The 21,836-nt window shown below is 44.9% G+C and overlaps 1 protein-coding gene across 1 annotated transcript in view; it reads right to left on the bottom strand.

Annotated features, from left to right (window-relative positions):
- YTHDF2 (YTH N6-methyladenosine RNA binding protein F2) overlaps positions 1–20,873 on the bottom strand; it is a gene marked incomplete at its 3' end in the record, with an annotated part of 45,210 nt that extends 24,337 nt beyond the window's left edge. Inside the window, exons 1-3 of the mRNA XM_082246394.1 lie at positions 20,832–20,873; positions 7,038–7,062; positions 3,702–3,781 (exon numbers count right to left, since the gene is read on the bottom strand). Coding sequence (XP_082102520.1) covers positions 3,702–3,781; positions 7,038–7,062; positions 20,832–20,858 — 132 coding nt within the window. The 5' untranslated portion in view covers positions 20,859–20,873. The remainder of the gene's footprint in view (positions 1–3,701; positions 3,782–7,037; positions 7,063–20,831) is intronic.
- Between the last annotated feature and the right edge of the window lie 963 nt (positions 20,874–21,836).

Here is a 21,836-nt window from a genome sequence, read left to right as displayed (position 1 = left end):
AGGAGGAGGACACTAGGCAGGAAAAAATAAATAAAAATAACACACTTTACCACGCCTATGGGGCAGTCCATGTCACAAAGCAGAATTAGCATGAGGGGTGAGAAAACAAGGCAGAGAAAGAACGTAATTCCCCAAAGGATAAACTTAGCCAACCAGGTAACATGGAGTTCAACCAGGAACAGCAGGAGCACACCTAGAAACAACATACACCCTCAAAGAGAAAAAATGCCCTTTTAAACCGCAAACCTTGCGGCTAAAAGAAGCATCCGAGGATGCCAAGACATATTCTTTGTAGAATTTGGTGAACGTGTGCGCAGACGACCAACTTGCCTCCTTGCTAAATTGTATTACTGATGCCTGATGGCGAAAGGCCCAAGAGGCACTCCTCGCCCCAACAGAATGTGCCTTCACAGGGAAAAGGTCAAACCTGACCCTTAAGTGAATACGCCTGTAGCACCGTCTGCCTGATCTATCTGGATATAGTCGCAGCAGACCCCTTCCGAGGTCCTTCTGTGAGGACAAAAAGTCAGATTTCCTGAAAGGAAAGGAGGACAGCAGGACAGCGCCGCCAATTCAGACACTCTGCAGACAGAGGTTATAGCCACCAAAAGGGCTACCTTCTGTGACAGCGTAAGGAGTTTTATGAAGAACAGACAGTACCAAGTTAAGCTCCCACGGAGGTAAAGGGGACCGTATCGGAGGAGTCACATGTCAAACTCCCTGGATAAAAGTGCTAATCAAAGCATGCAGAGCTAAAGGGTGCTGAAAAAAAAAAAAAAAAACTGCCAAAGCCGACACCAGGCCTTTAACCGGTTGCTGACCGCCGCACGACTATATACTGCGGCGGTCAGCCCCGGCCAGGCAGAGTGACATATGGATACGTCACTCACCTGTCACTGACTTGAGAGCCAATTGCGGGCGGGCGCGCGCCCGCCGCGGCTTGTTCACTGACAAGTCAGTGCGTATGACCGGCGGACCCGATGTCCGCCGCTCACACTACGAATCGCTCCGGTGAAGGGAGAAAGGCGGAGCGGCTTATGTAAACAAGCCGCCCGTCATTCTCCCTGGTGTAAAAATGAAGTTCAGACGGTTCTACTATGTAGGACCGTTGATCTTTGTTTTTACACCAATAGCAATGTCCCTATACAGTTAGAATCACGCCCCTAGGACACACTTAACCCCTCCCTGTCCAATACAGTTAACCCCTTCCCTGCCAGTGTCATTTTTGCAGTAACAGTTACTGCAGTAATGTCACTGGTACCCCCAAAAGTGTCAAAAATGTCAGTCAAGGGTCCGATCTGTCCGACGCAATGTCGCAGTACCGAAAAAAAAAAAAGATCACCGCCATTACGCGTTAAAAAAAAAAACCGCCAAAAATCTTTCCCTTTGTTAGTAAACGCGATAACTTTTGCGCAAACCAATCACAATACGCTTTTTGCGATTTTTTTTAACCAAACATATGTAGCATAAAACAAATGGCCGAAAATGTTAAAAAATTTTGATTTTTACTTTTTTTTTTTTGGGGAATTTCATATAAAAAAAAATGTGAAAAATATTGTTATTTTTGCAAAATTGACGCTCTTTTTTGGTTTATAGCGCATGATCAAAAAAAAATAAAAAATATCGCAAAAAACCCCCTGGTCTTTTAGCAGCCAAATCCTCCGGGGCTTAAGTGGTTAATAGAACCCAAGGCCAACCATTGCTCAGCCCCTCTTTGGAGGAAAGCCAATATCCTAGCCACTGAAAAGGAGTGTGGATGCACCTTAATCGATTAACACCATGAGATGTACAATTTCCACATATGATAAATCTGGCTGGAGGTAGATTTTCTAGCCTTCAACAGTGTAGGAATCACAGAGTCAGAAAGTCCCCTATCCTTCAATACCTGGCTTTCAACAGCCAAGCCATTAAAGCAGGATGGAAGATCAGCCCTTGAGACAACAGATCTTCCCTGAGAGGAGTCTCCAAGGAGCATCGACGACCCAACCTTACCAAACCAACGACAATCGGGTGGGCGCCACTCCGGACAGACTACCGCTCCACTCGGGGTGGGGGCACTGACGGCCAAGGGGCACGCTGCAACTCAGGCCCAACCAGGTCGTGTTCCCGGGCCAGCCCCCATTCATTGGGGCTCTGTCATGGCGAGGACTAGCGCGGGGCTATAACCTGCACACGCTCGCTGGCTGGACTGGGAGACCTTAAGGATCTAGGATATCCAGTCCAACACCCAGTCCGGCTGTTGATTGCAGTTTCTCAGGAACATAAGTTTTAAAATTTTTAATTTCTTAGCTAAGGTTCCCTTTAAAATAAAAAAAAACAAGCTAAGACCGAAGTCCCAGCCGAAAGACTGAATCCTATAGCAGAGTGAGCAGGTATATGCCTTCAGGGACTGCCCCAGAGGTGTGGTAAAGTTTTTTCCTGACTAGTGTCCTACTCCTGTAGGGGGCAGCATAACCCAATAGTTAAGAAGAATATGGAGCTGCGTCTGCCAATGAACGATAGAGAAATGGCATCGCACTGATTCGGACAATGCCGTTGCGGGCAATAGGCTCTGAATTGGCATGGGGTTGGACCTGTCAAATTATCCTGATTGTCAAAGCTTCATTGAACAAGCTGAAATTAAAGCCGATTGGCTACCATACACAGTTGCACCAGATTGTGCAATCTCCAGTTTTAGTAAAATCAACCCCTGCACCTCTTGATCATGCGTATGTGGCAAATTGACTCTGTGGCAGCTGATCTACAGTGCAACACCGTTTCCTACCACTGTAAAGATGAAAACAGGGCGCTAAAAATGTATAGTATAAATATAAAAGTTACTTCTGTAAAATCAATTTTATGTTGTACATTCAAAGAAAATACAATTGAAAAATAGGCCAATAAATCGAGCTCTAAACTGCAAATTCAATCCTGGTTTCCAATGATTAAATGACAGCTAGATCAGGATGTACAGTATGAACATCTGACTGGAGTTCTGTCTTACTAGTAATGAGCAACAGGTGCATGTTTCCTATTTTTAAAGAATCACTTTGACAAAAAAAAAAAGAAAAAGAAACTTGTAGTTTTCCATTCACAGAGGACTATTTTTTTTGCTTTTAAATTTGGGCATCTAGTAGCGGGAGGAGATTCCCCCCAACTAGCTGTTACAGCTGGGGATGGTTGTTTTATAACATGTTACACCCCGACTAAGTGCCGGGTCACACTTATGCGATGCAGGAAGGCTGCGAATTCGCAGCCTGTTCCCGCATCGCAAACGCACCCTTGGCAGTTCACACTGCAATATGCGATACGCTGGGGGTGTCAATGAAATGTTAACGACACCCCCAGTTTGATCGCATATCGCAGTGCGATCTTTACAGGTCGCACAGGATCGGATAAGTGTGAACCACTGTGCGATCCGATCCTGCTGCGGCTGAAAAAGGGTCATGTGCGACTTTTGTGCGGGTGCAGTGCGAATTTAGCCATACAAAGTGTATGGCTGAATTCGCACCGCACAGCCGATTGCATGTAATGAAGGAGCAGTGCGCTCCGATATAACATGCGATCGCCGCAGCCGCAAGAGTGTGAACCGGCACTTAGGGTGTAACAATTTGTACGAAAGGTGAACTTCTCCTTTAATATGAGATCTGTAGAAATTGCACAAGTGTCAGAAGGTAAAGTAGTCACACAGTTGTGACAAAGAAGAAAACAAAATGGATTACCTGTCGTTCCTGTGTATGTAGATATGGTTCGAATTCATCATCATTAACTCCATCTTTCTGATGAACACTTCCATTTTGAACTGAAAACACATACAGCAGTTACTAAAAAGGAACATAAAGCATGTACCTCTTCAAACCCTTCCTAGAAATATTTTATTTTTTTTATTTTATTTTTTTTATTTTAACAAACACATGCCAAGAGGAAGCAGCTTTTTGTCCCTACTGTCTTATACATCTGGGAAACAAAATTACATGCAATGTAGCAGATCTCCATAAAAAAAAAATAAAACCACACTGAAAAATTTCACTTTAAAGCCAACCATTGCAGCACTGAATACTTTCCTTCTCATTGGAGTGAAAAAAAACCTGCCCAGTGTTGATTTGGAGCTTACACAGGACAGACAGCTGTCTTCCCACTGACATGTGACAACACTTACAGAGAGTCACATCAAACCCAGAAACACTGGATATTTCTTGCTCCTGGCAGCAAATGGATCATCAGAAAAGTGCACATGGCTAAAGCAGAGATTCACACTGAGTTAGAATACTAGCACTTCACCTACTTTACCTCTATTGGAATTTTGCATTATCGAAACTTATGACGAATATGTCTTTATCAAAGACATATCAAAATGTTATGACTAAATCACCAAAATGTTCAGTTCACACAACCTACTGAGACTGTGCAGAATGTTTGCTTGAAATTAATTAAAATAAGCAAAGCTGTATAGTTTGCTTTTCATTAAACTTAAAATGATGTGTTTCTGGGATTTGTTTTCTAAACGAAATATTTTCCAACACAGAAATGAAAAAGGCAACCAAGCAAGGACTTTTAGGATAGCTGTGTAGGTTTAAATTCATTGTTTTTGTTGAAAGATAGATGCAGAATCTCTATGTACCCCTGTGTTTCTCAGAAACCTATTGCAGGTATTCGGCTTGGTTCACACTACTGCTCATTGGATGCGGTTTTCCCTGTATCCAATTCACATGTCAGGAGATTGTGACCGGCTCTCTTTGGAGCTGGTTCACATATCTGCAGAGAGGCCACTCCTTAACACTACATAGAAGAAGTAAACTTCAGTTTTGGAGTTTTAAAAAGTAAGAATGTAAGCAATTTTAAATATGAGTTATGCTGTGTAAGTAGGAACCCGTAACGATCATTGTAGATGTTATCGCAGTTTGACTGCAAAAGTGAAAAGCCTATTAAAGTAGCTCTGTGCTTTTACAATGAAAAGCAGACGTTACTTTAATACCTGCAATCTAAAATATATTCATTTTCCACAACAGCACAAACTCCTCTCCTTCTGCAACTAAGTTCAATCTCTCGGAGTGAACAAAGAAAGGTCTATGAAAGCTCCAGCCAAAGCTAACAAATGGCTGAGGGCTTTCCTCGTGTGAGCAGGCCAATCACGGAACACCATCACATGGGAAAAGTCCATTGTTTCTCCATAGCCAAAAGGGCATTTTCTTCACATCAGCAGCTGAACAGAGCAGAAGGGGAGAAAAGGAAAGATGAGTACATGCTGCTGGGGATAAGGAAGTGTAAAGAGACTGTAAAGTCTCTAAAAAAAATAAAAAATGATAAGATGTTACACTTACCTCCTCTGTGCAGTTGGTTTTGCACAGAGCCGCCTGGATCCTCCTCTTCTCTGGCTCCTCCCTTCAGGCAAGTGCCCCCACAGCAAGAAGCTGCTTTGGCTCTGGCCCCCCTCACTCCTGATTGGCTGACTTTCATTGACAGCTGCGGGAGCCAATCGCGCCGCTGCTGTGCCTCAGCCAATCAGGAGGGAAAGTCCCGGACAACCGAGGGACTCGTGGATGTCGCTGGATAGAGATACTACCCCAAAATGACAACATGAAAGATTTTTGTTTTATTAAAAAAGAAAAAAATATTCGCTAAACATGTACATAAGTATTCATATCCTTTCCTCAATGCTTTGTTGATGCACCTTTGGCACCAATTACAGCCTCAAGCCTTTTTGAGTATTATGCTACAAGCCTAGCACACCTATTTTTCGGCAAGTGATTTTTTTCAAGTGCAATCAGGCTGGATAGGGAGTGTCGGTGCACAGCCATTTCCAGATCTCTCCAGAGATGTCCAATCAGGTTCAAGTCTGGGCTCTGGCTAGGCCACTAAAGGACATTCACAGAGTTGTCCCGTAGCCACTCCTTTGTTATCTTGGTTGTGTGCTTAAGAGTCATCCTGTAGGAAGATGAACCTTTGCTATAGTCTGAGGTCCAGAGCGCTCTGGAGCATGTTTTCATCAAAGATATCCCTGTACATTGCTGCATTCATCTTTCCCTCGATCCTGACTAGTCTCCCAGTTCCTTCCACTGAAAAAAAAAATTCCCACAGCATGATGCTGCCACCTCCATGCTTCACTGTAGGGATGGTATTGACCAGGTGATAAGCGGCGCCTGGTTCCCTCCAGACATGACTCCTGCCATTTATGTCAAAGAGTTCAATCTTTATTTCATCAGACCAGAGAATTTTGTTTCTCATGGTCTGAAAGTCCTCCAGGTGCCTTTTGGAAAACTCCAGGCAGGCTGTCATGTGCCTTTTACTGAGGAGTGCCTTCCGTCTGGCCACTCTACCAAACAGGCCTGATTGGTGGAGTGCTGCAGAGATGGTTGTTCTTCTGGAAGGCTCTGCTCTCCACAGAGAAATGCTGGCACTCTCTCCGTAATCATTGGGTTCTTGGTCACCTCCCTGACTAAGGCCCTTACCCCCCCCGATCGCTCAGTTTGGCTGATAGACCTGGTGGTTCCAAACCTCATACGGGTGATGGAGGCCACTGTGCTAATTACGACTACACAACTAGACAATTCCTTGGACTTCATAGTTTGGTTTGTGCTCCGACATGCACCGTTAACGGTGGGACCTTATATAAAGAGGTGTGTGCCTTTCCAAATCACATCCAATCAACTGAATTTACCACAGGTGGACTCCAAGTTGTAGAATCATCTGAAGGATGAACCAGAGCAATTGAGTGCCATGGCAAAGGCTGTGAATACTTATGTACATGTGGTTTTTTTATTTTTATTAAATTTGCAAAGATTTGAAACAAACTTCTTTCACATTGTTATTAGGGGTATGGTTTGTCGAATTAGGGGAAATTAATTTAATCCATTTTGGAATAAGGCTGTAACGATGTGGAAAAAGTGAATCGCTGTAAATACTTTCCGGACGCACTGTATCATCTAATTCTTCCTACATAACTGTTGCTAAAAGCTAATTCCTTGCCATTTTAAAAGTAGACTGGATTTCAAAGCTGCTTTCCAACTTACCCTCAGGCATTAAAGGCCTATTAAATACATTGTTTGCATGTTACTCACCTTTGCTTCCTTGTCCTTTGGGTCTCTGCAAAAAACAAAAGAGGTACTGTCAGAAATCAACAGCAAGATAACGAAGGGTAGCACAGACAGATGCCCACAAGGTGCCAAGTAAATAAATGGGGCACACAAATCAATGACAGCATACACCATCTAAAAGGTAATCTTTGTTGTGCCTTTCAGAATATGATTTGCTTTGCCACAAGTTGCAGGGTCAGTAGCTTTGACTAGAATAATTAGCTCGGGGCTGTTGGGACTCAGCTGATCTTAACACATACACGGCCAAAGAACTGACTATAGAATAAATGGGGCACAGAGATCAAAGGATAGTATAAATTATCTACATGTAATCTGATGTGCCTCTTACAAGTTTACTTGCTATTGTCACATCCCTTCTCACAATCGTGTGTAATGTAATATATGGGGGATTTTAGCGGGGACAGATGCTGGAGCACGTTACACATACCTCAAAATATGGGTGTAACATGCTCCAAAAGAGGAGCTTAGCCTTTAAGAGACAGCTGCCTCCTGCCAAGGAACCTGCCATCCAAGCCTGTTTGATCTGCAGTTACCATGCTGCTTGCCAATTGATGGCTTGACAGTTTGGTTGAGAGCACAAACATGCATTGAATGGAACTGTTTGTGAAGCAGGTCAATCAACGGTTTAGTTCCACTTTAAACCACTTGCCGACCAGCCGCCTTATACTGCGGAAGGTGGGCTCTGTCCTGCAAAACGACGTACCTGTACACCGCTTCGTGAGACAGCTAGTTGGTGAGGGGGAATGCGCGCACACGCGCCGATTGTCCACAGGGGGGGAGTTAATCAGTGGGTCCAGGGGACGCGATGTCTCCCGGGCACCCGTGATCGCTCCCTGTGGAAACAGAACAGCGGTCTGCCGATATAAACACAGCAGACCGCTGTTCTGTCAGTGATGAACACAGGGATCCTGTGTTCCTCCTATTTAGGAACACAGGTCTCTGTCCATCCAGCAAGTCTATCCTACTCACAGTTAGAAAGCACCCCCTAGACACATTTAGCCCTTTGATCGCCCCTGGTGTAAACCCCTTCTCTGCCAGTGTCATTAGTACAGTAACAGTGCATATTTTTAGCACTGATTACTGTAGTAATGTCACTGGTCCCCCCAAAAGTGTCAAAAATGTTAGTTAGGTGTCAAATCTGTTTGCTGCAATTTTGCAGTCCCGTTAAAAAAAATCACTGATCGCCGCCATTACTAGTAAAAAATAAATGACAAATCTTTCCCCTAGTTTGGAGACATGATAACTTTTGTGCAAATCAATATAAAAAACTTAGAGATTCTTTTTTTTTTTTTTTTTTTACCAGAAATATGTAGCAGAATACATATTGGCCTAAAATGAAAACAAATTTAATTTTTTTGGGGAATGTTTAATAGAAAGTAAAAAAATTTTTTTTTTTTCAGAATTGTCGCTCTTTTTTTTTTTTTTTGCGATATAAACAAAGAGTGGTTAAGAGAAGATTGTAGCATTGGACTGGGTGTGCTGCGCCGGAACACCACAGATTACATTAGAAAGATGATGGATTTGCTGGGTTGAGTATTTATAGAGCATAACCCAACAAACAAGGTAAGGGGGAGGGGGGGTAAAGTTCCTCTTTAAATAGAAATTGTCACTTTGCCCATACCAAACAAAGTGACAGTGTCTTCACGCAGGCCGCAACCCCATGTATACTTACAAAGCAACACTACTTAACCGTCTTCCTCCTTGTTAAAGCTCAGTGTCAACTGACATTGAATGACCCCATGGCAACCCCCATGCAAGTGTTTGTGATTGCCCACTAAGGCCCAAGCACCACAAAATTGGTGAGGTCATACTCTCCCATACCCACAAGAAACACTATTAGTTATGTCTCCAGCAGTGCAGAAAAACACAGACGTTTAAAGTGATAAAGCCTTGGGGTTTTTTTTTTTTTTTTTTTTAACAACATGTTATACTTACCTGCTCTGTGCAGTGATTTTGCACAGAGCAGCCTAGATCCTCCTCTTCTCAGGTACCTCAATGACTCCCGCTGCTGCCAAAAACCAATCAGGAGTGCAAGTCCCCAGAGAGGCAAGGCTCTCGTGGACATCGCTGGAAAGAGGGGGCTCAGGTAAGGAATAGGGGGGTCTGGGGGGGGGGGGGGCTCCTGCACACAAGGTTTTTTTACCTTCATACATGGAATGCATTAAGGTAAAAAAAACCTTGTGCCTTTACAACCAGTTTATTATATGTCTGGGGTGAGTGGGCTATACCCTCACTGCCATTCCCCCCTAAATGGGCCAAGGGACCTCAAAGGGGATTTAAACCTTAACCTAATGATTGTCTGCTAAGGCTATGTTCACACTAGCTTGCATGGTAATAGACATCCTTTTACTGTGCAGCAGGCTAGTGTCAGTGTCTGCTCTGCCTAGGAGCAGTGCTTTGCACATTTTAGTGCTTTACACTGCTTATCTGGGTTTAACTATTAGCATGGTGAGCTGCTGTGCGGTAACATGCAGAACCATCTGCTACATGGCGGAAAAACTAAGACCTTCTGCATTGTGGTGCGAATGAAACACAGAAAAATATTTATTTCTAGGTGTCCTTTTAGTGACCATTGTATAACAAGTGCAGAAAAATGCAGGTCACTAACCAGTGTGAATGAGCACTAAAGCATCATAATTTGCCACTGCAGGCAGCCTGGAAATTTACAATTCCAACCCTTCCCACTCCCCAACCTGGTAGATTTTTATTTTCTCATCCAATATTTTTATATTAGTTTTCATAGAAACAAGTAGAATAACAATCGCCCACGCAGGAGGATGCAGATTTGTACAAGAACAAACCTTTTCAGAAAAGAAAAGAACACAGTCAAACTTAATGTGGTTGTAAAGTCACATCTATTTCATCCTCTGTTATAGGTCCATGTTTAGTACAGCCTGTGTGTGTGTGCGCGCGTTTTCTTAGGCTTCATGTACACACAGACTGGATTAACTGCTGGAAAACGCAAAACGTGGCAAAATCGTGCCACGACTTGATGGCTGGCAGTCAAAACATTCCTTCCCTGAACGCGATTCTTTCGTATTCACTAGAGGTGAACCTCCCCTAACCACAGAAGCTTCTAAACTCTTGTAAAAGCCTGCGTGTGCATTAACACAAACTTTTATGGAGTGCAGTTTAGGCGCTTTGGAAAAAAAAAAAAAAAAAAAACACGCCAAAAGCTCCTAAACTCGCGTTTAGAAGCTATAGTGTACATGCGCTCTAAAATGAAAATGCTAAATACCTTCCTTGGACAGTGCTGCTGTGCAGTCATGTGTCCTCCCTCTGCTTCCCTTCCCGATCTAAGAGCACAGTGGGAGGGGCTGAGATTACCTTCTGATGTATGCAAGATGGCAGAGGGAGGATACATGACTGCACAGCAGCACTGTGCAAAGAAGGCATATAGCTTTAAGATTTTAAGAAAACACACAAACACAGACCTAAAACAGAGGATCAAAGTAATTAATAGAGGTTTCTTTATAAACACTGGAGCAGCTGCAGAGAATAGTATTAGGCCTACAATACACAATCAGAAAATCATACAAAAACATTACTGCTTTCAAAGCAAACGTACAGTAATCTGATTGTTAGTACACAGCTTTCCTCCGAAATTATCCGAAGAGACAAACAAAAAATTCTCGTACAATACCAGATCGTACGACTTTCGAATAAGCAGTACAGATTTCACCCGAAAATACAATACATCACTTCTGAATTTTTTATTCTGTTGTAGGAGAATTTTCGTAACTTCTTAATTTTCGATATGGAGACTAGCATGCAAAAATAAACAATTCGTCCGATAATCTCATCATGTGTACTAGGCTTCACTTAAGGCAGGAGGGGAGGAAAATCGGCTTCACAGTTCACAGACTATGGAACTGACCGAGAGAGAGGGAAGGGTGGGGGGAGATGCAGAGATGCTGAGGAGAGAGAAGGATTAGGGAGGAACGTACTCGGACCTTGCTATCAGGGATCAGTCAACGAAAAGTTTTGGTTGGGAGTTGTTGAGGATATTGGACAACTTTTCATTAATCATCATAGTGTTGACATTTTAACTTTCTGGATAGGAAATGAAGGCTTTCACCAGACCTTGGCTGTTGCATGCTTAGTGGCCAGAAAAAAAAAAAAAGGTACATGGCTAGTTTTTGTAGGGGAGTGAAAACAAAAAAGGCAAGAGCCAATTTAAGAATTTAGAAGGGGGGGGGGGTTGAAGCTGACTAAAGGTTCTAGACCAACATACAATACATTTTGAGCAGGACCACCCCTTGTCCAGATCCTCTAAAATATGTTGCTGTGATTTCGGTTTGCATAAACTATACGGGCAGGAACCCACTACCATCTGAAGAGACCCTAGTAAGGTTATTGCAGAGTAGCAGTGTTAAAAGGGCATTTTGCTAGTTTTCTCCAGGTCTATTGGGGTCACAAGGTCCTATTCGCAGTGATTCATGGGACAAGGTCTCTCAAACCCAGTACCCAAGTGCCCCCAACAGGTCATGTTTTCGGACTTGACATTATTTTGCACAGGTGATTTGATCAGTTTTACTGCCTTAGTAATTACCACAGCTGTTTCATCTGAGGGAAATACTGACAATATGACCTGTTGGCGGTACTTGAGGACTAGAATTGAGAAACATTAACATAGGAGAGTATTAATAAGGGTAGCATATATGATGGGAGAAAAATCTGGGGGGACCCAGGGGAGTGGAGGAAGACACATTTGAAGCTTATTTTTCTGAAATAAATGTCAGAGCATGTTGGGTATGCCCAAGCCCTCTTGTAGCCTGTAGGTGTAAAGAGTAGAATGACGGATCCTGGGGTGTTTGTAGACCCAGATTAAAATAAAAAAAAATAAAAAAAAAGCTGGGTTATACTTACTGATAACTCCTTTTCTAATAGTCTTCCAGGACAGCCCATGAGACGTTAGGCTCCTCCCCCAGGGACAGGAAACACATTCCAAAATTAAAATAAAAGGCGGTCCCTTAGTCCTCACCTTCAGTATTTCATGAGAACCACAGGACACCCTGTAAAACATATACATAGATATATAGACACATATCATACATTATACATAATACCAGATAGTTCGGGTGGGAATCCGGCTGTCCTGGAAGACTATTAGAAAAGGAGTTATCAGTAAGTATAACCCAGCTTTTCTCAAAGTCGTCTTCCAGGACAGCCCATGAGACGATGAGCAAGCACTTACCAGTCTAGGGAGGGACAACTGCCTGGAGCACCTTTCGACCAAACGCCTGTTCCTGAGAAGAGAGGAGGTCCAGGCGATAATGTCTAACAAAGGTCGAAAAGTTAGACCAGGTAGCTGCCTTACAGATTTGGTCTGGTGAGGCACCGGCCCTTTCAGCCCAAGACGTGGACAATGCTCTAGTAGAGTGTGCAGTAATGAAAGGTGGAGCCACCTTTTTCACTATATAGGCTTCTGTGATAGCCTGTTTGATCCATCTAGCTAAGGTTGCCTTAGAAGCTTTTTCCCCTTTATGGGAGCCGGAAAATTGTAAAAACAAAGTATCAGTCTTCCTGAAGGTTTTAGTCACCTCCAGGTATCTCAAGAGGGATCTTCTGACATCCAAACAGCTAAATTCTTTCTCTTTATTGTTGTTTGGGAAATTGCAAAAGGAAGGAAGGACTATGTCCTGAGTCCTATGAAAAGAAGAGACCCTTTTTGGCAAAAATCCTGGATCTGTTTTTAGCACAATCCTGTCATCAAAAATCATAAGAAAAGGTTCTCTGATTGAGAGAGCCTGTAATTCGCTAACTCTTCTAGCTGAAGTTATAGCTACTAAAAATAAGGTTTTTAGGGTGAGCATTTTTACTGATAGGTCTACCAAGGGTTCAAACGGACTGGTAACCAAGGCCTGGAGTACCAGGGATAGATTCCAAGCTGGACACGTTTTAAGCACGGTTGGCTTTGTCCGGGCAATTGCTCTGAAAAAGGCATTCACATTTGGGTCTTCTCTAAGGGAAAACTGAAGAAAGACACTAAGGGCGGCAGCCTGTACCTTTAAAGTCCCTAAGGAGAGACCTTTGTCTATGCCTTCCTGAAAAAAATCCAAGATTGTTGGTATATCTGGGGAATGTCTCTGATTCTCCATCATCCAAAAATGAAATTTCTTCCAGATTTTAGCATACATTTTTCTAGTGACCGGCTTTCGACAGCTGGTCAATGTTTTGATGACTCTGTCTGAGAACCCCTGAGAGCCTAGTATTTGTTCCTCAGATACCAGGCCGTCAGGTTTAGGGTCCTGAGAAATGGATGGACCACCGGACCTTGTGTTAAGAGATCTGGTCTCCAAGGTAAGGTCATTGGAGGTTGCGCTGCCAACGCCTGAAGGCGTGCAAACCATGGCCTTTTGGGCCAGTATGGGGTTATCAGTATCATCTCTGTGTCTTCTAGGATGAATTTCTGAAGAACCTGTGGGATCAATCTGATCGGAGGAAATGCGTAACAGAGTCTGACTTTCCAGGGGTGGGCGAAAGCGTCTATGCCTAACGCCTGATCCCCTTGAGTTATGGAAAAGAATTTTTCTGTTTTCCTGTTTGCCTGGGAGGCAAATAGATCCACTACCGGTAGGCCCCATGAGGTTGTGATTTTGAGAAACACCTCTGGGTTGAGGGACCAATTGTCCTGGTTCATCTGGTGGCGGCTGAGATGGTCTGCCAGATAATTCTGCGTCCCTTTTAGGTGAATGGCCGAAATGGATGTTAGGTTCCGCTCGGCCCAGACAAAGATTTTCTGTGCAATGGTTTGTAGGCCCAGACTTCGAGTACCTCCCTGCTTGTTCAGGTACGCTACCGTTGCTATATTGTCTGACCTGATCTGTAGATGGCTCCCTTCTACCTCTACCTGAAAAAACTCCAAGGCCTTTTGGACCGCCATAAGTTCTTTTTGGTTTGATGAAGACTTCCTTTGTGCTGGGGACCATGTACCCTGCGCCCATCTGTCCTGCAGATATGCTCCCCATCCGGAAGCGCTTGCATCCGTGGTAATCCTCTGTGATACCTGGATGGTCCAGTTTAGCCCTCTTGATAGGTGAAGAGAGGATCTCCACCACCAAAGAGTCCTTTTTATCTTGGTGGGAATCCTTACTTTTTGTTCCAAGGAACTTGACTGCCCATCCCAATTCTGTAGAAAGAATTTTTGGAGTGGACGTTGTTGGAACCTTGCCCAGGGGACTGCTGGGAAACAGGTCATCAAGCCTATCACTCTTGTGACATCCCTCAGAGAGACCCATAAGTTGGTCTGTAAAGAGGCAACCATCAGGTTCATTTTCTCCATCTTGCACTGAGGGAGGAAGATCATCTGATCCCGTGAGGAGATTTCGTAACCCAGGTAGGTCACTCTTTGTGAGGGTACCAGGCAAGACTTTTGTCTGTTGATTATCCAGCCTAGGGAAGTTAAGAATTCCTGAACTATGAGGAGGTCGGCTTCCAGTTTCTGGTATGATTCTGCCACTACCAAGATGTCGTCCAGGTAGGGGGTGATCATGATAGCTTTTAGCCTTAGAGGGGCTAGTGCTTCCCCTAGGACTTTTATGCTATTGAAAGGTTCAGATTGCGTAAGTTCAGGATCAGTCGATGACTTCCTGAGGGTTTTTGAATCACAAAGATGTGAGAATAAAACCCTGTTCCTTGTTCTTCTCTGGGGACTGGGATAATAACTTTTTGATCTAATAGGTCCCCTAACTGAAGACTCAAGGCGGAGGCCTTGACTGGATCCCTGGGAAGATTTGTGATCAGGATCCTTTCTGGAGGTTGAAGACAGAACTCCAGCCTGTGTCCTTGGCCTACTAGGTCCAGAATAAAAGGGCTGGAAGTAATCTTCTTCCACAGTGGGAGGAAGGCCCCTAATCTTCCTCCCACTCTGAGAAGGGAGTCATTGGGGCTGGTTGGGGCGTTTAGGAGGGTTAAACAGGATGTTACCCCTCCCCTTTCCTTTATGCCCCGTCCAATGTTTTTTGAAATTTTGCTGAGTTTCAAAAGACTTCTGCTGTTTGCCCCTGCCACGAAAATTCCTCTGAGCATAGGGGAATTTTTTCTTATCTGGGAATCCCTTCTTTTTATCCGCTGTACGCTCCAGGGCTTCTGTTAGGCCTGAGCCAAAAAGGTGGTCGCCTGTGAAGGGAAGACCACAAAGGCGAGATTTAGAAGTAACATCTCCCGACCATGTCTTGAGCCATAGGCTTCTTCTGGCCGTATTAGCTAAAGCTGAGGTCCTTGCTGCCATTCTTACAGCTTCAGCTGAAGAATCCGCCAGGAATCCTATTGCCTGGAATAAGAGTGGAAATGATTTATTAATCTGTTCCCTCGATGTTCCTGCAGTCAAGTGTGTTTGGATTTGAGATAGCCACAGCTCCAGGTGTCTGGCTATGCAGGTGGATGCCAGGGCTGGCTTTAAGCTCATAATGGAGGCTTCCCAGACCCTACGTAAAGAGGTATCTGTTCTCTTATCCATAGGGTCTTTTAGTGCTCCTGAATCCTCAAATGCCAAGTCAGTTCCTTTGGAGATTCTGGCAAGAGAGGCATCCAGCTTAGGGATTTTGTTCCAGGGCTGTTCCACACTTTCGTCAAATGGATACCTTCTTTTTAAGTTTCTTGGAAAAAAAGGCTTTTTATCAGGAGAATTCCATTCCTGTTTAATCACATCCAATAGTGAGCTATGCACAGGGAACACTCTAGCATGCTTTTTATGACTAGCGTACATTAAGTCATGCTTAGAGAGATGCACTTCTTCCTCCTCAATCTCTAGAGTGGTATAAACCGCTTTGAGTAGATCATCTACATCCTCCAGGCTCAGTTTAAAGTTGGAGCTATCATGGGAAACATTGCTTTTTGGTTCCTCTCCTGATCCTGATCCCTCTGCAGAAGAGTGGGAAGAAGAAACTTCCTCCTCCAAAACCAATGGGTCAATTAGGGATGGTGGAGCCTGAGCTGGGGTGGAAGGCTGGGCTGGTGCCTGCATCTTTTCAATGAGAGTCCTGAATGAACTAAATGTACTTTTTAGCTCATCTCTCACTGAGGACAGCATTTTCTGGGTAGAGACTGCAGAATCGTCTCTGACCAGTTTAGCTATGCATGCCCGGCACACTGCTTTGTTCCAAGAGGAACTCAATTTTTCTCCGCATACAGCACATTTCTTTTTGGGGGGCTGAGGTGGGTTATTGTCCTGAGCCTTGGCCTGGAAGATAAAAGACAAGGGAATTTAATTAGAGATACTTGTCCTCCTCCCACCTCCCACTTTTCCCCCTCCACCTTGTGGATAGAAAAGAGGGAGCGGTGCTGCTTAACCCCTGCCCCTAACGATAGAAAAGAGAGGGGGGAAGGGGAACGGAGTTCCTAACAGGTACCTGCAAATAGGGTGTCGTTCCCCCTTGCTTACCTGAGAGGTGCCGATGCCAGAGCCGACTTCCGCTGCCTGTGCGGTTGCTGCCGTGGTGTCCATCGCTCTGTATGGTGGTCCCAGCAACTGCTGTTTCCCCTAACATCGGTCGCCCATTTGAACTCTCTGTTCGCGCCTTCGGAAACTGGAACGAGGGTTTCCGGCGCCCGCGGATGCCGTCACTGCGCCGGAAGTGACACTGTCACTTCCCGTGAGGCCAGAGTGGATACGCTGAGTTCCGCCCCCTCCGTCTTTGGCGCCAACTTCAAAATTTCTTCCGAAGTTAGCGGTTCACGGGTACACAGCACTGCTGCTCCAAGGAACCAGCCGACCAACGGAGTGAACTCCCCAACGCTCCACCAGACAGCATCCGTAGTCCTGCCGAGAGGCTAGGAGAACAGGAGACAGCGGTTAGCCCCTATTGCGGCACTAAGGGGTACCGCTATGGGCCGAGGAGATGCATCTTTCCAAGTCTTTCCATGGACAGTCCAGGAGACCGGGAGCTTTAGTTCCAGGAACATGTTACCCCCTGTCCGGAGGAAACAAAAATACTGAAGGTGAGGACTAAGGGACCGCCTTTTATTTTAATTTTGGAATGTGTTTCCTGTCCCTGGGGGAGGAGCCTAACGTCTCATGGGCTGTCCTGGAAGACGACTTTGAGAAAAAAAGGATCTGGCGATGAAGATGGAGATCAGAAGAGGGAACCTTAAAGTGTTACTGAAAGAGTGTATCAATGTGCTTTAATGAAATATTAAAGTTCATGGTATATTTCAGCTAGTGCCCATTCTAAAATGGAATGTGGGCTCTTGCAATGACATTAACGAGTCATACTAACACACCTCATTCATACACCCTGGACACTTGGCAGTTGGATTTTTGCATATAGCTTACAGACACATTGATAAGTGTTTACATATTAGACACACCTCAGCCATTCATTTGGACACTTAACAAGTTAGGCCTCGCATACAGATTACAGACAACACCTGAACACAATGACAATTACTTACATATTAACACATCAGACAGCTGAACAGAGACGGAGCGGCTTTTCCACAAACGCAATCTCAGACACAAGACACCTCACATTCACAGAAATGTATAGAGAAAACAAAAGCCTTTTCATGTATTGTTTTAGTAGAGATATATTCTATTGTTAAACTGACCCATGAATTGTACACTAGTTTAAACTGGTTTTTGCCGCTCAAATGTCCCATAAATATGGGAGCCGAACTGGAATAAATTAGATGTTTTTCCATTAAAGCTTGAGTGCTCAATGCCTGTACATCTCCTGGCCAGAGAGGGAACATTCACTACACAAGGGGGAGTTAGGACTGAAGGGTCGTGAATCATCTTGCAATTGCCTCCTGACGTATATGAGCTAGCAGTTACCAAACCCAGGACCCTGCATTCACTATATCTGGTCTCCCACAGTACACAGAACATGGAAATGCAATTATTTTAGTAGATAAACTGATAAATACCTTTTCTCATCAGCAGTATATAGAAGTCTTATGACTTCTGTCAGTGTTTGGTTAAAGCTTGAAGGAGGAGTTTTCATTCTACTCTGCCTATTCTATGAGGCTGCATTACCCCTGACCCTCTGTCTGGACTGTGCCGATTGGCCCTGTGCAGATTGGCCCTGTGCCGATCACACGCTCCCTCCCAAAAAGGGGGAATGACAGTTACCATCTCTGCTCACAAGAACCGAGCAATCAGCAGTGTTTGATTGCTCAGTTCTCAGTGTTAGAGCCGGCGGGGGCCTGATGCTGCATCTACCTAGGTAAGTATGAAGTTATAAAAAAGAAAAAAAGCCCATACTTTAATGACATTTTTGTTCTAAGTTTAGATACACATTAAAGTGTTACTTTACCCACAATAGTAAAATCAGTGTGTATATGCAGTAAAGCATGCTTGTTATACTCACTGTGGAACCTAAGGGGTTTATCCCTTGCAATGTATATAAAGACTGTTTGATCCTGTCTTTCTGATCCTCCTCTATCATGGTCTCCAAAAAATAACCTGATATTTACAGAGCCAGGGGACAGGCTGCACGTTTTTTCTTGGGTGCATGTGATCAGCACAGGGCCAATCAGCACTGTCCAGACAGAGGATCAGGGAAGAATGAAAACTCATCCTACAAGTCAAACATAAAAACAAGTGGCCCCACTCTGAGAAGCATTAGGTAAAATGGTAAACATTTAATGTGAATACACTCACTTGGTAATGGAGAATAAAGGCATGTAGATACAGAGCCACGTGGTGCCAGAGTCCAGGTGAGGGGCTGTCATCTGCAGTGTCCCATGTTGCCCACCGCACTGGTGGATTCAGTGGCAGTGGGTGGAGAAGCAGTCAGCCTAATGTCATTGAAGATTGAGAGGAAGCAGTGGCATGCGCGCACCATATTGACCATGCTGCCTCTCCATCTTCCCGGCGACACTAGGCTGACTGCATCTCCGCCCACTGCCCTGGAATTCACAGATGCGGCTGGCAACGTGGGACACTGCAGAGGAGAGCCCTTCACCTGGACTCTGGCACCATGTGGCTCTGTGTCTACATGCCTTTATTCTCCATCACCATGCGAGTGTATTCACATTAAATGTTTACCATTTTACCTAATACTGCACTCTGGGTTGCGCCGCTTGTTTTTATCTTTTTCTACCTACAGAGCTGCTTAGGCCCCTTTCACACTTGTGCCACTTGTCCTATGACTGCAAAGTTGCATGACACCTATTTTATTTCAGGTACTTCTATAGCGCTGTCAATTTACATATACACTGTACATTCACATCAGTCCCTACCCTTAGAGCTTACAATCTAAGGTCCCTAACTCATATTCACACACACTAGGGCCAATTTAGACAGGAGCCAATTAACCTACCAGCATGTCTTTGGAGTGTGGGAGGAAACCCACGCAGTCAAAAGGGGGAACATGCCAACTCCAGGCAGATAGGGTCATGGTTGGGATTTGAACCAGCGACCACAGGGAGAACATGCAAACTCCAGGCAGGTATTGTCATGGTTGGAATTAGAACCAGTGACTCTTTTGCTGCTAGGCGAAAGTGCTAACCACTACACCACTGTGCCCCCCTCGGGTATGACATGTCATGCCCCATGATTCCCAATGAGTATGGTTCATATCTGTGCGAATTCAAAGTAATCCCTGCGCTACTTTGGTCTGACTGATGCGACTTGGAAGTCCATAGACCTCAAGAATACACAGTGCTTGCTTCGAATCCAGTCAAAGTTGTGGCAAAATCACGTTGGAATCACACAAGATTGAAAGGGGCCTTCCTCGGACAGCTGGCTGCCCCTTCACTACAGTGTGTTCCATCAGTTCATATGGACTTGCTTTTCCTGAACTTTTATATTACCTGCACCATTCACATGCATGAAAATAAACTGGATTACCATACCCGTCTGCATAATGTCACCTCCCTATCGTCCCCGTCCCCCATATATCACTCCCTTTTAGAGTCCATTCAGACTAGCGCGACTTGTCAGCCTGACAAGTCGCGGTCGGTCGCTCGCCATTGAGTAGTACAGGACCCATTCTAATAGGAGCGACACAAGTCGCTCCGACTTAGAAAAAGGGTCCTGTACAACTTCGGGGCGACTTCCATTATGTGAAGTCCCTGCAAGTGGCTGTGCACTGTGACTTCACAGGTCGCCCCTCGAAGTCGGATCGCGCCAGTCTGAATGGGCTGTCACTGATTGAAGTCATAAGACTGCTATATGCTAATAAGAAAAGGTATTTAGCCGTATATATTTACTAAAATAATTGCATTTCCATGTTCTGTGTACTGTGGGAGAGCAGATATAGTGAATGCAGGCTCCTGGGTTTAGTAACACTTTAAGGCTCACCATTCTATGTTTAACTGAGGACCAACCTAAACTATTTGTATCCAATGAGACAGGCCCTTGCAGTAGGTGGATCTTGTACAGATTCTATGGTGTATGGGCAGTTACCAGTCTGGGTGGAGTAAGCTAAGAGAAGGTTTTAAGAGCCCCCAAAAGCTTTATTCCTCCCCCTGAAATAAGAAAAGCCTGGGAAAGTGATGAAGAAAGGCAGCAAAGGATGGACAGGGCGCCAGGAAACAGACCGGATGTATAGCACTGAGACATAAAGACATCACCTGACAGAGACAGAGGGAGGGACACCTAGTTCAGGATTATGGCGAGGGGGAAAACACAGGCCAGACACTAATGAAGACAGACACGGAAACCATGACAGCTGTTACTAGAGAGAATACAATACACCAGGAAGAGGAGAGGACGGAGGCGCCATGAACACACATATATACACACACACGGGGAGACAGAGGCTAGCTGCATACAGCGGGAGGGTAAGGGCCCACACCAGCTCTCATTACCTGCTCCAGCAGGCTACTGGCAGACATGTCGTCGGTAGAGATCAGATCCGGGAGATGCGGCAGCAGCGCGCCCTGAAAGCAGGAATAGGGCGGAGATTGCAGCGTGCACTCGCCGGCGCCGGTATTGACGACCTTTGATGCCGCTTCGGCCATCTTTACTGAGGGCAATGAGGAGAGAGCCGCGCCAGCCAAAAGTGAGGGAACGGCGCCACTGTTCGCAACTTAATAGAAAAGCTGCTCTCTTCTCCGCAAACTCATAGTGCGGCAAGCTGGTGCCACCGCTGTAATTACATCTCTTATACAAATGACAACAAGATTGACCGTAAGCTACTGGGAACTTGAGGGGGATAAAATAGACCATGCACAGCCCGCGCCTTCCGCACTGAGTGACGTCACGTACGTAGCCTGCCAAGGCGGTGACGCACGTCCCGTGATGTGCCGCTGTTCATTACCTGGAAAGAGCTTGGTAGAGCTCATAGGCAGCTTAGGGTATCTTATAGCATTACAGTGATCTAGGTATTTCCAGCGGGTGCTAAAGCTAAGCTGCAGGTATTTATTTATTGTGCATAATGTAGCCTTGTTTTGGGGGGGAGAGGGGTTATAACAAATCACCCTCCCCATTCAGGATGTTGTGCCAAACCTGTAGGTAAATAAGGGCCTGTTCACACTAGAATGCAGTGCGGGAGAGCTGCCTTCCCACCTGCATTCTATTTGCTCTGAGCGGGGGTCAGTTCAAAGTTGGAACAAACAGAAAGAAAGCCGCTCAGGTGCAAGTTCCGAGCCTGGTGCAGGTCAGATCCGTCATCCGAAACAGTAGAAATCCGAAGTTGAGACCGCACTCAAGGCAATTAGTTGAAATCAATGAATTCTTTTATTCCTCATAGATGAAACATACAGACAGTGCACAAACAGATGTGTCGGGTTGACGCGTTTCACGATACAACAGATCGCTAAAGCCCCGTACACACGTAGCGATATTCGTTCGCCGACCGATCGGCCGATTGT

Source organism: Pelophylax lessonae (genome assembly GCF_965119305.1).
Source record: "Pelophylax lessonae genome assembly, chromosome: 2".
Classification (NCBI taxonomy): Eukaryota; Metazoa; Chordata; class Amphibia; order Anura; family Ranidae; genus Pelophylax; species Pelophylax lessonae.
This window is presented reverse-complemented; position numbering and strand designations above follow the sequence as displayed.